Source organism: Abramis brama, assembly GCF_963993115.1.
Source record: "Abramis brama genome assembly, chromosome: 1".
In the NCBI taxonomy this organism is placed as follows: domain Eukaryota; kingdom Metazoa; phylum Chordata; class Actinopteri; order Cypriniformes; family Leuciscidae; genus Abramis; species Abramis brama.
The window spans coordinates 36,054,035-36,072,602 of NC_139963.1; the positions used below are offsets into that span (position 1 = coordinate 36,054,035).

General features: G+C 36.9%; 1 protein-coding gene across 1 annotated transcript; it reads right to left on the reverse strand.

The window, feature by feature from the left end:
* Nucleotides 1-223: 223 nt before the first annotated feature.
* foxk1 (forkhead box K1) lies at nt 224-18,425 on the reverse strand. Its single transcript, XM_084129985.1, has 9 exons — nt 16,404-18,425; nt 13,588-13,785; nt 8,123-8,279; nt 7,894-8,040; nt 7,615-7,808; nt 5,585-5,751; nt 4,994-5,248; nt 4,666-4,854; nt 224-3,925 (listed from the first exon to the last, which is right to left on the reverse strand). The coding sequence occupies exons 1-9, from the start codon at nt 16,808-16,810 to the stop codon at nt 3,726-3,728; spliced, it is 1,914 nt and encodes a 637-aa protein (XP_083986111.1). The 5' UTR covers nt 16,811-18,425; the 3' UTR covers nt 224-3,725.
* Between the last annotated feature and the right edge of the window lie 143 nt (nt 18,426-18,568).

Genomic DNA, 18,568 nt, shown 5'->3' on the forward strand with positions numbered 1-18,568 from the left:
ATATATTTCCGCTAGATTATATGTTTGTTACACTATTTTGTCGCCGACAAGATACGACTACTCATGATTTTGTACCAGCCATTAGCTGGTAAAATCTAAATTCACTTTATATAACTTATCACATCCATATACTTAGAATGTATTAAATGAAGGCGAGCACTACACGATCAACCTGTAAATCAATTCGAAGTAAACTTAGCTTATGCAAAGAAGGCAAAGAGTGTATTTTGAAATGTTCTTTAATAGAATTAATGCATGTATACTCCAATTCCCCAATGATTGTACATGGTACTAATATATGAATATTTTTTACAGTAATGTAAAAAAGAAAAAAAATATTTACCTACCACCTTCTCTACAACAACAAATGGAAATATACTAGGCATATACCCTCAACATTTAACTCAATTACTAAAGGGCGAACTACACTATATAAAAATAAAAACAAACACAACATAAAACACAACAGAATCCTAGCCGAGAAAAGCATTGCAGTGTCAAAGCACAATACTTTAAACAGATTGTTATTAGAGTTAAACTAAGGAATTAAAATTGTATGTGTAAAAATAAAAGGCACCAGTTCTGACTAAATGAATAAAGCCAGTGTCCAGTGAGGAGTTACATTACAAGATACCTTTCAATCATTCATTTCAATAACAGTCATTTAAATATTTTAAATACAAGATCTGATACACCTGCAACAATTCTTATTATTTTTAAATTTGCACGTTCTCATACAAACTTCTTGGATGCAGTAAAAATCAAAGCTGTGATTAGTCAATGGCAAGCTATAAAATTCATTCCTACTGCTTTTTTTAATTTTATTTTTTATATAAACCAGTGCAAGAGATCATCATTACATGCGCAAGCAGGCTGCAGCTGAAATTTTGTAGCTCATATTTTTTAATAGTTTGCTGTTAACAGGATTTTCAAAACTTATGCTCAGACAAAGACAGGACAGAGTTGCACAGGGTTATAAAGAGTGTTAATGCCACAAAACAAAAACCGAGAAAGAACATTGTGGAAACAGAAACAAGCAAAGTACCCAGCATATAATAAAGATGGTAAGATTTCACTGTTTGAAAATAAATGACATGAATAATAAAAGAAAAAGGCAGGGGCAAAGATACATTGCAAGGCTTAAACCTTCATCCATGGAATCAAGACACAAGATGTCATGATTACAGATTCATTTAAAAGATTAGCCAGTGAAGTATTTTTATTAATTCCAGGTACACCACTGCATAAACTGCATGGACAGAAGAAAAGCCCTCATACACATTGTGTAGTTAAATACACATTAAAAGACATTCACAGATGTATGGCATGATCTCATAAAGCAGGGGGATTTAAGGGGTGTTTTGTGTACAGTGGAAACATATTATATCTTTCAACTTGTTTGAAAAGAGAAAGGAAACAGTTTCAATTAGAAATGTTTAGTGTATAAACACTTGCATATGCAAATAGCAATGAACAGAACAGAACAAGCACAAAAAGGAATAATAATAATAATAATAAAAAAAAAAAATCTGAATATCTTTGTGATAAAAATACTCCATGGTTATATATGCGTACAGACAATGTGGCAGATTGTTAAAAAAAAAAATATGAAAAACATTTAGGCAGTGACAGTTAATTCTGTATGTTAATTTTGTTAACAATGACAATGTTTGTTTCACCATTCCATTGGTTATTCCATAATGATCTAAAATGAATAAAAAAAAAAAAAAAAAAAAAAGCATACAGGCTAGTCATGAAGTTTCAAATAAAAATATACTTCAAATGGAATAGTGGTTCTCTCATTAATTTTGTTTATTGAAGCCCACATTGTGAAGACATGAAACAAAGGGTAGCATCTAATCAACTACTGTAGGATCAATCTCTATATTTTTACATTGATATCTGCATTGTTGGAATCCAAATGTTCTTTTAATGCTAATCCAAATGCTTTTAAAACCTCCAAAAGACCTTTTTACTGATGCATTTCTCCGCTGAGCTATAAGAAGTTTTGAAGCTTGCAAATGATGCAAAACCTCACCGGTCTACTTTTATCGTATTGCTCAGTCCCTTCCAGTCACAACACGAATAGTCACCCTCATCTGTTCTTCTAGGGCTCTACAATCCCTCCATTGTTACACAGGTAGGATGCTGCGTTGTTCATTTTTTCTTGCAAGATGTGTTCATTCATTCAAACCTGCGAATTAACTTATTAGTAGGCAAGTTTGATGATGTTGTCTTTAAGTAGTACATCACAATGATTTTTAGCTAGTCCTGAAAGAAGTGGAGCACTAAGGCACTAATAATGAGGATATGTATTTGGTCTGTTGAAGTTACAAAAGGTACACTGTACGGCTGTCACTGTACGACTACGTAAGCATACAAACAGTGGCTCACTTCAAGTACTCTAGGGTACTTCACTGCACATTTGTGGCGTGTATAATTTGCAACATACAAAGCGGTTACTGAATTGAATCCTGTTAGTGATTGTCTTGAAAGCACATTTTAATAACTTCAACAATATATATTTACTCTTCTCTTAGTAAAACTAGAAAGTCTCATTAAAGGCTGACTTTGTGTATATTCCTAAAAAATAGGTTTCTCGAACTCTCAGAAAAATACTGAACATTCATTTAGTGGCTTCTGTGATTATTAAGTGATCACAGAAAGTCAGTGAAGAAACAGCCTCTGCAACAGTTACATTCCTGGGTCTGGAAAAGCATTTGGTATCATGTGCTTGCATTCATCCATTGATGCAATCAGGATTTCTTTTGGCCAAGTGTTCATGGGGATCGACCAATACGACTGAGCTACGTTAAATACGATGTACTTCAAAACAGTTATTCAATTTGTTGTTATAACAGAACAGCAAAAATGTATCTACAAACACATTCTAATGGTCTAATATATAGTTTAGGGCAAAAGTGGATGCCACGAACAAATAAAGAAACGCTACTTACATTCATTGAGTTCTTTTTAATTTTTCCGCTAAACACAGATCAATTAAGAAATAAGCATTTTTCTAGACATGTCTCTTTGTAGTAAGCAAGCAAGGTAAGAATCCTCCCCAGAATAATAATGTAGGTTAAAGAACTCCAGCTAGAAAAGGCCTCTATCATATCTATTCATTTCTTGTGGTCTACATGAGTTGTAACATATTATTTCATTAAAGATAGTCTTTTTTTAACAGAGAGATAAATAAATCCTCACACAGGCCACACAGGTAACTGCAGTGACGCACAGCTTCCTGTGACCCTTTTTATATACTGTTTCAATTCAGAGAGACTCACGGTCTCAGACTGTAATAGCTGCATAGGTATTGGTCCCACCCCATCCCGAAAAGAAGAACTCTCTCTCTCTCTCTCTCTCAGATGTACCTTGTGAGGAACTACCTGGGCGCACATGCCTAGCTGGTGTCTTTAAGCACATGTACCTCTCTTCATACTTCTTTCAAACATTCTTACAAGATTAAAAACCCCTACAAATTTAAAACTGTGAGCATTGAATTTTAATGCTGCCAGATGTAGCTCAATGAATTAACCCCCATGATACAAAGACGCTTAACCTCTTCTTACAAAGACATTCGATCAGTTACCCGTGTCGGGCGTTTACAAAACTTTTAAGTTCTCGTTTTTAAGAAAACCAAACACGTGTCCCTCAATATGTTAAACGATATTGTGAGATGTGCTTTAATGATCCGTCATTGGCTCACTCGTTCACTCACTTATTCATTCACTGGCCTCTTGGTTCATTGCAACAATAACGGGCTGAGGGACTGGAGCGACACTGTCCTCCTCCATTTTGGGCCGTTTGAGCTCGGGCTCGTTGATGCTGGACTCGTTGGTTTCCATGCTGGCGGGCCTGTTGACCAGCACAGGTGGGGATGTTGAAGCCTGGGCAGCCAAGATCTGAAGAGGATTGGTAAGGGCTGAGGAGACAGAGACGACAACACAGAGAATAGGTTACAGGTCAATGACAAGCAACAGTGTCTAAAATAAAGCAGTTTTAAACACGTGCCAAGCTCCTAGACATGAATGCTACTATTTGTATTCATGTTATTTTCATATCATTTTGAAAGTCTTTTACACCATTTCTAAAAATGTTTAATAACCATCAAGTTAAAAGTAACAAAACATATGTAGCTCATCACAATTAGTATTTATTTAGTATTGTTTAACGTCTGTTAACAATGTTAATGAGGGTCTGCAATAATTGTTTTTTTCTTCTTTTTTTAAAGTTTTTTTTTTCTGCATGTTGGTCACACCACATGACTTTGGATTTGGTGGCAGTATTATTTTAGTATCACTTACATACAATTATATTTTGTTAATATTTTGAATTTGATATTTATTTTTATATTTTCTGTTTTCATTTTTATATCAGTTAAAGTTTTATATCAGTTAAAGTAAAAGGTTTTTCTTTTAGTTATGTTTTAGTTTAATTAGTTACTAGCTGATTTTTATATATATATATATATATATATATATATATATATATATATATATATATATATATATAAAACATTTTTTTTTTATATTTCATTTTATTTCAGTTAATGTTTATTTTTTTGGTTTAGTTTTAGTTAAAAATAATGTAAACCCTAGATTTAAGCACAAGCACAAGACCAGCTTCAGGAACAGTGAATGGACACACACTACGCACACATACCGTAAGCACTGGTTGGTACACTGGTGATAGGAAGAGCATGTTTGCCATTCTGAGAAATGGTCTGCACAGGAAGGTGGTGGATGGCGCTCTGCTGGACAACAGTGTAGCTCTGCTGCCCCCTATTGGCCGAGCTTATGTGACTCCCTACGGCCTGAATAACTCTACTGCCAACCATAGGCATCTCATCCACTAAATACACAGAAGATTAACAAAGAGACAGTTAAGGACTATTCACACAGAGTGCAAATTTGAAGACAATACTAGGCATTCCAACAGATTTTGCTAAAAACTGCACTGTGATAAAACAAGAAGAAATGGGTTGTTTCACCTCTTTGATCTCCAGGTCCCTCTCCTGAGCTTGAGGTGGTGTTAGCCAGGATGTAGCCATTGGGGGAGCTGGTTGAGGTGGTCACTACACGGACCATGGTGACAGCTGGCGCCTGCTGCACCACATGGATGGCCTGACCGGAGGCCTGGGAGGAGCTAATGATGGAGGCCGGCATGTAAGTCACAGGCTTGGGAATGGCGGCTGAGGACTGAGATGGTACGGCCATGATTACAGGATGGGCACTCACCGGAGAGCCTGAGAGACAAGAGGAATCACCAGAGAGTCAGAGAAAATACATTTAGGACTGGAGAATCAACTCTGAATCAGAAGCTTGCCAAGACTGCATGGATATAAATGGCAGTCAGCTACACTACAACTTAAAATGATTTATGCAAACTAACTGAACAGGAGCTTTTGTTGTTTACAGGAAAAGCTCCACAATTTAAGAAAAGCTACACTATCTTCGCCACAGCTGAGCTAATATCATACTACTAAAAAAATTTTGGTAAGTTAGTATTGTTTCTATTTGGAGACTATACATCCAAACACTGGCAGTCAGTACCGCTGTGCTATGAAAAGAAGCACGGTCACCTGGTGCACTCTGGGAGTATCGGTACTCGGGCACAGACGCAAGCTTGGAACCAAAGTCATGCTCATGTGACACTGGGGATCCTTCCCGTGACAGACAGTCGGGGGTCTGGAGGCCGCTCGAGTGTGGAGAGAGGAGGCCGGAGTGGGTGGGAGACGCTGGAGCACTCCTGAAACCAACACAATGATCTGTCACTCATGCACACAGACAGACATATAGCATACAGTAAGGGCCCGTCCACACCAAAGACGATAGCTATAACAACCACGATGAAGATACAGTTATAGAAATGATTATAAGTAAAAAGAAAAGCAGAGACCCCATCGCAACTACAACGATAACGACAGAGAAACGATATAGTTGGAATCACTTTCAGAACGATTTTTTTCGATTGACAGCCAGTCGAAATCCATCTTGCTTTAAAATGCTTGAGCAGACGACAAAACTGCAGCGCACGCTTGGAATAAACCGAACGTTATTGTACGTTGCTTTGGTGGATGCTAATATAGTTATTGTTATAGTTCTTGGTGTGAATGGGCCTTAATTCTCACTGTGAATGCAACGCATACATGTTCAGATGTTACAGGCCAAGCAGGGTCCAAAAGTAACTTTTTGCTTCACCTGCCAAAGGCGGATGATTTGAATATAATTTTTTTTTAAGTTAAACTAATTTCTTAAAACGCGCAGACTGAGACAACTTTAAGAAATTAGTGTAAACAGTGTGAAGCTTTCAAAACACTGCTCTGTTTGTGTGAGCAGTGTGAGTTTGAAGCAACACTAGCAAATAATGGCCAAAGTAATGGTGGAAGGGAGCATGTCTGGGAACCCTGTTCGAAAACACTCATTATTGACGCAATTTCATTCGGTGCCAATAGGGGCGCAGGAATGAGACACTTCGTCTTTAAGAAAATGTCAGCCTCTAAACATAATAATAATGATCAAATTTTAAGGTGGCATCTCACTAGTCAATTTGAAACTTGATTTTGAATGAGGGTCTCACATTAACTACCACAAAATTATTTTTTGCATACAAGAACGGCAACACTTAAGTATAATAAATGTTATATTTATTCATATTCAATACTAAGTATAATGAACTAATAAATGAGCAACAATTTATACAATTATTAGTATTATTAATTTTTTTTATTAATACCTATTAATTTAGTTTATGTAATTTAATATTAATTTATTAATGTTCCTTCATAATCTATTAACTAATGTTAATCTCTACAATTTGAAATGTTAAACAATAACTACAATAACTACATATATATATATTTTTTTTTTAATTTTTTTTAATTTTTTGACATTTGAGCTTCTGCAAGAACCAATAAAGCTCATTCTCGTGTTACGCAGCACGTTTGAGCTTCAGCAAGAGGTTTGTTCTCGCGCATCAAGCAGGTTCGGCTGATCTTCTGTTTAGGTTCGCTGATCAGTGTTTACATGTGAATAAAAGCCTAAATTCAATCTGTTCATCATATAAAGCAATCGAGTCACTTCAGAAAATTTGGAATGACATTAGGTTGAGTAATTCATAGAATTAATGATTAATGATCCTTTGATAAATTTTTTATGAAGGTCTTGTAAGATCCCACATCAGCCAGTCTTCTGGTGAAATGGTACTTTGCTAAAACACTGAAACTTTGCAATTTTGTTCCTCATATTTTTGCTATCCTGGCTTAACGGCGTGAACGGTAACACTTGAGTTACTAACATCAGCCAATGTTTGAATCATGCATTAGAGTTCATTTTGGACCCAAGTCTAATGCAAGCTTTTACAGAGTGTGTAAAAACAGAGAACACAAAGTTGGGTCTAACTGATGCTGCTTTACCAAGTGGCTGACGAATGAAAGGGATCAAATTCAAACAGACTTACTTTGTTCTGCCCAGTGAAGAAACGGACAGATGGGGAAGAAAGAGGGAAACAGAAGAGGCTAAGCAGGCTTCTATTACATCAGACAGTGTGAGTGTCATAAGGGGGTCGGCGGAGGGCGTGCTGGGTTAAAAGCGGGTGTCTGAGACATCTCACCTGGAGGACAGTGGGCCGAAGGGCGTGCGGAAGCAGGACACCCCTCTCTGCCGACGCTTTCTGAAGGCCTGCTCCACCAACTTGGCCTCTGATGAGGGGTCCACGCGCCAGAACGAACCTTTGCCTGGCTCTTCCTGTGAGCGCGGCACTTTAATAAAGTATCGGTTGAGAGACAGGTTGTGTCTAATGGAGTTCTGGAGAGAAATGAGATTAAGGGAATCCAAATTAGCACACAAACATGACAGACATGAAAACAACAATTTCGGCAGATAAACTGACCTGCCAGCCCTTGTCGGCCGTCCTGTAGTAGGGATAATGCTTGGTGATGTGAGCGTAGATGCCACTTAGTGTTAGCTGTCTGTCCGGTGCAGACGAGATGGCCTGGACTATCAGCTGAGCGTACGAGTATGGAGGTTTGGACTCATCCTGAAGGAAGGGTGGACAGTTAATCTTGGGAACAAACACAATGACCATGATTGACATGCGTTGGGATGCTGGAGGCTCTTACCTTAGGACTGTCTCCTCCCGTGGCTTCAGTGCGCTGTTCTGACACAGCCTTGGCAGCAAACTCAGCTGCCAGCTGGAGATCTGAGGTGATGTTGCGGCCGTAGCGGTATCCCGAAGAACCTGCGCCCCGAGGGCTCGCTGGGCAGGAATTGGGAACGCTAAGTAGAGAAAGGATGGACAGAAAGGTGTGAGGACATCATTTATTAAACAGGCCAGAGATTTCACAGACTGATGAAGTGTTTCCACAGTAAATAACATGGTAAATCTAGAAAAGTTTTTATATTTATATATATATATATTTTTTAAATGTAAATGTACATTTATTACACTATACCTTGTTTTATATTAACTTGTTGAGGCTGATGTGCAGGTGTTTCTAACACAAAAGCTGAAGGATTTGACATCTTTCTCTCTTCTGACCACTGTAATCAATCTCTCAATATTTCTTTTCCTGTTTTGGCAAGTCTTATAAACGCTATCATGATTTGTTTCCCTTTTGCTCTTGGAAGCAAATGGTAATGCAAAAAAAAATAATATTTGTTGTAGTTTTCGTTCACCACTGTAGAAGTATACCCAACTCTGACTTTTGCTCCTGAGAACACTGGAAAAAATGTGACAAAGTCCATTCCAGTTTAAATGTTTAGGTTTATAAGCAATTTTTAGTGCTTCCTATACACTTACAAAGCATGGTATAATGTTAAAATACACAACAAACCCATAATTTAAAGCATAAACATAACAATTAAACATTATGTGCATTGAAATGATTCTAGTGTGATAGAATCACTAACATTTTCTGTGCAACGTTCTATACACTACCATTCAAAAGTTTGGGGTTGAGATCTTTTTTTGTCAAAAAGTCTCTTTTGCTCACCGAGGCTACATTTAATTTATCAAAAATACAGTAAAACAGTAATATTGTGAAATATTATTACAATTTAAAACAACTTTTTATCTTACTAAAAAATATTTGAAATCATCCTTGCTGAATAAAAGTATTAGTTTCTTAAAAAAATAAAATAAAGTGGCAGTTTTACAATAGAAATAAAAATATTATATATACTTATGTAAACTTATGTCATGACCAGTTGAAAAGTAAACCTGGTTACTTTCACTAGGTAATATTTGCAGAAGTATCAGGAAGGGACAATGAAGGGATGTGACGAGGATGCACTATAAAACAAAAACAAAAAAGAGCATCCACAAGTACATATCCAATTATCAAGCAATAAACACACCTGATATCGACTAATATGGTCCTAATATATTGCCAATTTCTATACCTAGTTATTCATGAAGCACTGTTTGCATAAAGTAGTAACGCACAACCAGAAGAACCACATCCATCTAGAACACTTTTCAGCTCAAGTCACTTTTGTGCAAAAATCCAAACATAAAAGTTTCTGCTTTTCAACCAATCTTTTTTTGCAGTCTATGTTTTCAACCCTCCCGCTCGCTTGCCTTCTGGCTCCATTTTATCTGTATTTATTACGTGTGTTACTCTAAACATGTTTCCTGTTTGTTGTTCATGATTGCCTGTGGTAACTGACAGCAGATTACATGTTGAAAATAACCCACAACATTATAATCCATTTTATAACCCTTGTTATGCACCTGACATGATAAACAATGTGCCAGTAGCAAAACAATTACTGAGCCATTAGCCACAGGGTTTCCGAAAGGTAATGCTAATAACTGTATTATTTAGGCTGAAACTGAAAGAAAGACATCCTGAGCAGTGCTATTTTAAGGCTCTCGTTTATTGTCAACATATCAGTTAAGTCTCCCATAACGCAGACACACCCCACCATTCCTTAACTCGCGGTGTTATTTTTTCCCGCTGGCTTTCTGACAGCAGGGCACAACAGAGTGCTCAGATAAGGCTGTTGTGCTGCAGGCTCCATTGTGTTGTGCGGGCAGAGACAAACAGGCCTCTCTGAGCGGCAAGGGGAAGGCAATTGTGTGTGTGTGTGTGAGGGCACAGCGGGCGGGGTGCATTGGGTTGAAGTCCAGTCCTGAGGCAGCATTTTCACAACAGCTGGACCGTATTACAAAAACACCTTAAGGACAAGCAAAAAGACAACTAACACCTCTTCCACATAGACTTCTGTACTAAAAATGGATTACGAATATGTAAAAAACCAAATTCAAAGGCAAAATGTTTGTCCAAGTTGAAATAAAAACCTAAAGGAATGTGTACAGGATTCCAATTTGGATTTATATCCTAAATTAGAAGAAAATCCCAAAGAATACTAATAAAAAAACATAAAAAAAAACAGGTTTTACATTTAGTATCAAAGGGCCATACAACATAGTACCAAACTTGATTATGACACAAAAGTTTACCAAACGTCCTTTAAAAGGCACACTTTTTTTGTACAAAATTAACAAATTTTAAATAATGAGTCAAAACATCAATCCTTTTTCCAAAACGTGTTTTTGTCTTACCCTGATTCACTATTTTAAGTGTTTATAATTAGACTGGCAGGATGATTTTCACGGGAAATTGCATACGTGCGTCACTCGCCCATGCACGTCTCGTCATTTACATAAATAGAGAAAAGTTGCTCCAGCTACTTTGACGTGTATGGTGTGGCAGTGAGATAAGTTAGCTGTCACAGCGAGCGAGAAAGGTTGACATGGAGCAGCTAAACCTCGAACCTCCGGGGAATCACCAGTTTTTAAAAAAAAAAAAACAGCTAACAGAGGAGAGTATGCTGGGAAAAAGAGAACGTGACAAAGCTCGTAATAAAACAAGAATCAACATTGCCTTGGCTTCATGGAGATGGCGAGAACTGAGGGATGTGAAAGCGATGCGGAGATGGGGTTTTTGTTACTCAACAGGTGAGAAAGGTATTTTACTGAACAGATAAATTGCCATATGTAGCTCTCCAACAGAGTTCACTGTAAAGCATCATCTATTGTAAAGAGCAACCAAAACAATGTTCTTCCGCAAAATGCATGCAGTTTTCTTTTGCATGCGCTAGAGGGCCAAAAGTTACAACGTACCTTTAAAATCAATCACTGAATAGTTTTAATATTATCAAGATTAATATACTATTAAATAAATGAATTAGTTAAAAAAAATATTAATATCGGCAACTATATTTATTATTTGCATTTAGCATTGTTTTTTTCCTGCTGTACAAAACAGAACTGACCAGTTACTACGTTTTTTGTGATGAACTCACTGTCAAGTGTTTTGGGTCTAAAATTATGCATTACGCAATGCATTTATATTAAAAGTAATAACAAGCTGCCCATTTTAGTGGTACTCAAATTCAAAACACATTGTAGTATAAACAATGAGGTTGGTAAGCCACATGATTCCAAAGGGTCATGTGCAGTAATGATTTACAGAGGACAACTATTTAACCAATTGATCATTAACTCACTAAACTAACAGACATCTTTTCTGAATCAAAAAAATATTCAACCCAAATTCTAGCCAACTTTTAGATTTATTAATTTTATTAGTCAATTTATTCAATAATTGAATGCATTTTGTAAGATAAACTAAGAATTACAAATACTTTTTCAGCATTTGTTTATCTAGGTTATTGTTAATTTCTATCATCTACACTACCATTCAAAAGTTTCAAAAATGAAATTAATTAATTTATTCAGAAAGGATTCAATAAATTAACCAATGGATTAAGAAGTGCGAGTTAAGACTTATACATTAAAATGACATGATAATAATAGGACATGTTTCTTATTAGAATGATTTCTGCTGGACATAACAATAATGAATGTATTGTGAACAAACATGAATTAACAAAAACAATAATATATATTTAAAACATAAACAGAGTAATAAATGCAGTAAAAATAGGCTAGTTGTTAGTTCATGATACCTAATGCAATAACTGTTGTTAACAAATCGAACCTTATTGTAAAGTCCTATCGCCTTACCCAAATGATTTTGAAGCATAAAGAAAAAACAGACAGTAAGGTCAAAAATGTGCAAAGGAGCTGGTATTGCTGGTTGTACTGTACATGGCAGTTGTTCGAGCAGCTCCATGTGTGTGGAATTCAAAGCTTTACACACATCTGCTGTTTGAGCAGCAGGCTGACAATCTGGGAAATGTCCCTAATCCATCACTCCACACAGACTGAAACTTACAAGAGAAAAATATTACAGTAGAAACTGCAGCTCAGACGTGGATAACCAGTTCCAATGCTTGTAGAGCTGAATAGAAGGAAATATTCCCCCCAGTAAGGGAAGAGGAATCAGGAAGGACAGAAAGCACGTGTCTGTTTATGTTGGGTGTAGGAGCAGGCCAACGAGTGGGATGAGGGGGGTGTTTGGAGGCCTCGGAAAAAGGAAACTATCTGTGGCTCAAAACACCAAACCACAACACTTTCCGACCGACCAATCAGGGAGCTCTAAGCTCAGCACATGCCATATATGGTATGTGGACACAGCATGCTTGCTTTGAGAGCCACACGTGGTGCAGAAGAGCGGAGAGGCCGCCAGGGGCAGGCTTTTCCTACCACTATTGTATCTACTAGACACACAATGAAGCAGACAGCTTCAAATACCAATCAAAATCAAGCATCTCCTTTTGCATGCAAATTCTGATGCTTCAGTGTAAATGCAGGAATGCACTCTGGAAACATAATATGTAATAATAATAACTCTGACTGACATAATATGAATATGCAAAACCTATTGTTCTGTAATCTTTTTAAAATGTCATATTTTTGCACATGTATTTCACCAAATACATTAGGTGCTGTAAATATTTGCTCATGATTTCATTTCTATGCAGAAGACCTGCATTTCAAAGACGAGATGAGAACAAAAATTACTTTCAAAAAGATCTGGAAAAGAACTGGTTCTCTAATGAAACCGTTTTTGGTCATACTTTAGTTTTTTCCAATTCTCACTATTTACTAACTATTAATTTAGTATTAAATAAATACTAAATTAATACCCCCCCCCCCCGACTGAGCCTGGGTTCTGCCAAGTTTTTTTTCCCTCCATTCTGTCACCTGATGGAGTTTTGGTTCCTTGCCACTGTTGCCTTGGCGTTTGTCTTGAATGGTTAGGGACACTTAATATTCAACAATATTATTGATCTGCCTGCATTGACACCATTATATGAGAACTGAACTGGATGATGGTATCACTGTTTTCTCCAGAGCTGCTATATATATGAATAAATTAACTTTTTTTACAACAAAAATAAACCTTTTCATCACTGAACTTACTTAAGCTGGACTATGACGTTATTTTCTTCTAGATCTGCTGTAAAGCAGAAACAAACTTTGTTGAATTATTCTCCTGTTATCACTGTAAAGCTGCTTTGAAACAATCTGTATTGTAAAAAGCACTATATAAATAAAGGTGACTTGAGATGACTTAATCAACAGCCAATATCCTATATGCAAGCTAATAAGCAACCAGTTAACAGTGAGAATTGAAAAAACTAAAGTGAAGCCGTTTGGACGAAATCATACCTAATAGTTCCTGTCGGCGAAGGCAGGGGACTCATCATACTTCTGAAGTCATTTTCAGGAATGCTGATTTTCAGCGGAGATATTTGTGGGTAAAGGGGTCTCACAGGGGATACAGGAGCCTCCTCCTTCTGTGTCTCCTTGTGGTAGAGCACTGTAAACTGAATCTTTATCACCGTGCTGGGAAATCGAAATGTGCACCTATAGAGAAGGACAAAGACACATTAAGGCATAAGGCGTAAAATTATTTTACATGAACCTAAAGATCAGTGAAATATGTTTTTCGTCCAGCAAACCTTGCAAATCAATAAATAAGCAGCAGCTTTTGACTATCGTTCACAAATTTGGGGTTGGTAAGATTTATAAAATAAAAATAATTAATACTGCTTAAAATGGAAGGCAACACTGTAAATGCTGTTCTTTTGAACTTTTGAAACGTGGTTTCCACAAAAATAAAAAAATCTTTTTTTTTGAAAGAAGCATTTCTTACGCTCACTAAAGCTGAATTTGTTTGATTAAGAATACAGTAAAAACAGCAATATTGTGAAATATTCCTAAAATTTCAACAACAAAAAAACATTTTTCTATTTGAATATATTTAACATTTGTATTTATTCCTGTGATGGCAAAGCTGAATTTTCAGCATCATTACTCCAGTCTTCAGTGTCATATGATCCTTCAAAAATCATTGTAATATGATGATTTGCTGCTCAAGAAACATGTCTTATAATTATTATCATTGTGCTGCTTAATATGCTGCCACATATTTGACAAGTTCAAAATAACAGCATTTATTTGAAATCGAAATCTTTTTTTAACATCATAAATGTCTTTACTGTCACTATGATCAGTTTAATGCTTACTTGAAAAGAAGTGTTAATTTCTTTCCCAAAAAAAAAAAAAAGGCAAAAAATCTGCGCAAAAAAATCTAAATTACATAATTGTTTGGCTATGTTTCTGCTTGGGACCAACAAAACCTGAACTTTGGAGTAAAAAAATGAACCCTCCCTTCCACCCCTTTTTCTGTGATTTTGAATTGTCGGCAGCGTAGCCAGAGAGAATAATGAATTGGTGCACCGCCTCCACTGGACATATTTACACAAGTGCTGCACCAGGAAGCCACTTTTAATGCTACAGCATACACACTGCAGTTGTTTTGAATGGCTGGCTTGGCATGCACCCATTACGGGTTCAGTCTGTCCGTGTTTTCACAGCAGTCTGCAGGAATAGCCGCTCTTGACCTCCATGACAACAAGCTCCACAGATCTATTCCGCATTGATAAGACAGATGGCACACACCAAGACACATAGTAAAAGCAATTCTGATAAGAATGAAGAAGCCAAATAGTGAATTTAATAAAATCTGAGAGAGCCTAACAGTAGCACAACCATGTAGGGAACTTCAGTCTGATCTAGTTTATCCACTTCTCAATCATTAGTGCTTACATTTAAGGCTAAAAAGTGCTTTCATACTGATTAACTGCAGATTACAGAGGCCATAACCGGTCTACTTGTGGTACACTTTATCAGATACATTTAATGAAGCAGGATCATCAACCACTAACTGATTTGTGATTGTTACAGAGATAAATAACTATTCGTGCAGCTTAACTTTTAACTTAGTGTAAGCAGAACAACTAAATCATGGGAAAAGTAACAGCTCTTTTAATTTTTTTTCTCGGTTTAGAATGGGTCATTAAAACACTTTTTACAGTGTTTATGTCTAAATAAATGTAAATTTAAAGCTGAAAGTACAAGTTTAAATACAAATTCAAATTTAAAAACTAATTGAAAATTGAAAGCTCAATCATTCGAAAACTTATCAAAAGCACTTTGTATTGAGAACTGTAATAGTTTACAGTCAAATCAAAAACAAAGACAACAATTGTGTACAAAAACCAAGCTTTTCAAGCATTTCCATGTCATGTTACTACTCAAATGTTGTTGTTCAAGGTACTACATTATAGTATCACTAGGTTTTCCCCTCTGTTCTTTGTCTACTAAAGATCATAAAGTGGTTACTACTGATGTGTGTCATATATGCAGCCTGTATCTCAGATCTGCCCACAAAAATCATGTGGTGGATCCAGTCTCTGTCGTGCACACCGTTCCTGTGGTCGTAAAGTGAAACGATTAACTTTTCATGTTTATATTTTAACCCATCTTCAGCGCCAACCTCAAAACAGACACTTAAGGGTCAGTCAGTTTATACTATAAAGATGTACCCTTTTTGAATCCAGATCCATTGACAGGTCCAGACCTGGGGCGTAAATGGTTACTTGACCCCAAAAATAAAAATTCTGTTATTGTTTACACACCCTCATGTTATTTCAAACTTGCATTTCTTCAATGGAAGACAAATGGATATGGTTACATTCACTTTCATTGTATGGTTAAAACATCTTTTTAAATTAATTCCTTCCACTGAGGAAATAGTCATACAAGTTTAAAACAACTTGAGGGCGAGTAAATTATTATTTTGGGTGAACTATCCCTTTAACTGGTTGATTTACTTCAACAATAGCAGATTCATACACATACTGTCAGATTATGCAGGGCCCAACAAAGTTCGAAGCTGGAAAATCCATTTAAAGTTTAATTTTTCCCTTCCAATTTGTACATTAAAGACACTGAAATGATCTTGAAGTCAGTTTCTGACAGCTCTCGTGGCTGCACTTGCATGCAGTTTAGTCGGATTATGCAGGCACTGCAGGCACGTTAATTTAATCTCTTGTATGTGTGGTGCATTAGCTCTCTAGGTGAATGGGTGCTTGCCATCTGGCTAATTTAAGGAAACAGATCTCATTTTTGTAACTTACTCCCTCGGTAGGAGAAGTGGAGGTGCGCCTCTCCTCTGGAAAACGCCGTCGACAAACACACCGTTCTTGCCGAGACAGCGCAAGTAGAAATGCGGCTCCTCGAAGGTGATCTGCAAATGTCTCCTGGATATGAAGCTCGAGTGGCCCATGTTGACATCCACGGAGCCGTGCGACGAATTCCGCCCCACGGTCACCGTCTTCTGGCGCATGACGAACTCGAAGTCCCTGCCTTCCAGGCGAGCGAGGGCCTGCGACGGAGGGGAGAGGGGCATGGATGATATGATCCCGGGCGAAGTCGAGGAGGAGAACGTGTACACGGGCGGGATAGAAATAGCCACCGGGCTACAAGGAGCGGATTTGAGGGCCAGCAGGGCTCTCGCTCCGGTATCATCCCCAAAATCAGCCATTTTGTTGAAAAACACAGAGGGGATTGCAAGCGCAACGGCTGTGTGTTGGTAGGGTTCACTGTGTTGCTGTTGGTGGTGGTAGTCAAAACATGGAGATGGCGCGTGGAAAACACGTCGTGGATTCTCGGACGGGAGCGTGGTGCGCTTTAAACACTCGTGTACACTTCACTCGTTTTAAAACTGTTAGCGCGAAACAATGCGATGTTCTTGATATTTTTCGTAATTGTTATCTGTGATGTTTCTTCTTTTTTTCCGACAATTTCCCGAGGTCTCACACTAAGCTCTCCGGCACATTAAAGGTTAATATTGTTTCAGTTCCTGGAACCGGACGACACGTGCGTTACATGCGGCAATAAAAAAATAAGATGATTTGATGTCGATTGCAAGCGCGGTTGCTCGTATTGTAACTAACTACACGTGTATTTTGATCTGTAGTGCTTCTCGGTCGATATGAAACACATTTAGAAAGGTCAAAATAATGTGACGTGGTTGGAGAAGTGACGTCACGGCGCATCGACCATTCTGCGCTCTTTCTGTTTATAAACAGAGAAAGAACAAGGCCGAGGAAAACCCCGGATGATGGACTTTCGCAAGGACACGTTCTAATTTATTTTAACATTATACATTAATAGGAAATCTGTGTTTTTTCAGGGATGGGGAAGGACATTTCTTTCTTTCTTTTTTCTTTTTTTTTGTGGAAAATACAATAGGCCTATATCACGTGTAGCCTACTCGGAAATGATGTGTCTTTGTTAAAATCTAAAAGCCCTGCTTGTTTGGTTCAGTTGGTTAAAGTAAAATATATCTGTAATTTCTGGTCTTAATTTTACGGAGGAGAGCTATAAGAAAAAGGTTTTAAGAACATTTGTAAATACACAGACTTCCACCTCTAAAGTTAGAAATAGTTCCCTTGTTTTTGGTTTTCCTAAAGAGAAAGTGGTTCTAAGTAGAACAAGATTTCTCTCTTTTTTTCCGCTTCTACCCAAGGTAAAATGTTCAGTTTAAAATGATCAACAATATGTATCCTTGTAATGAGTTCCTCAGACACATATTTAATTTGGATTGTAATGAGTGCACCTTTTGTGAAGCAGATGTTGAGTCATTGAATCATTTATTTTATTTATGCAAATTTTCAAAAAATAATCTGGGTTGACCTTTGTTTGGTTAAGTTTGAAATATGTAATACCTGACTTTGACTTTATAAATATTGTATTTTACTCTGAATTATTTGGCCAATTATTTCATACATAAATGCAGATAATACTCCACTCTCAACACACTCTCTAAATGTATTTCTAATGATTAACCCCCTTTTGTGATATTTAATTAGCCTATTTTTCTTTTTTCCTTTTAATGTTTCTGTTTATTTTGTTTATTTATTCACTGTTTTGCTGCTATTTGGACTTCTTGGAATTGTATTAAGCTTTGTCCAATTGAGGCTTGTTCTGTAGGCTATTTGTATGTTCTTTCCTTACAGTCTATGGTTCTTTCAAGCAATTAAAAAATATTTACCATCAGTTTACTGCAAACTGTGGTCTACAGATGGCAGCAGTGTGCTTAGCATGTCATTATCAAAGAAGATTGTACATGGATGTTCATGGTGAGAACAGTAAAAAAGGTTAAAACTATGCGCAGTTTCACTTGCCAACACAAGGTGTCTGTCTTCACTAGTGCATCGACAGTTGTACTCTAACCACAAAATAAAGCTGAAAAAAAATGTTGCATGCCATTAAAATGTTGAGGAATTTATGATTTTTA

What these genes read in the sequence shown, in the direction of transcription:
- foxk1 (XM_084129985.1), bottom strand. Translation starts at nt 16,810, where the DNA reads ATGGCTGATTTTGGGGATGATACCGGAGCGAGAGCCCTGCTGGCCCTC. An exon ending in TCGCCGACAGGAACTATTAG is followed by an intron (nt 8,280 to 13,587) that starts GTATGATTTCGT and finishes TTCTCTACTTAG; the next exon opens with CGTTCCCAATTCCTGCCCAG. An exon ending in CGGGAGGAGACAGTCCTAAG is followed by an intron (nt 8,041 to 8,122) that starts GTAAGAGCCTCC and finishes CCCTTCCTTCAG; the next exon opens with GATGAGTCCAAACCTCCATA.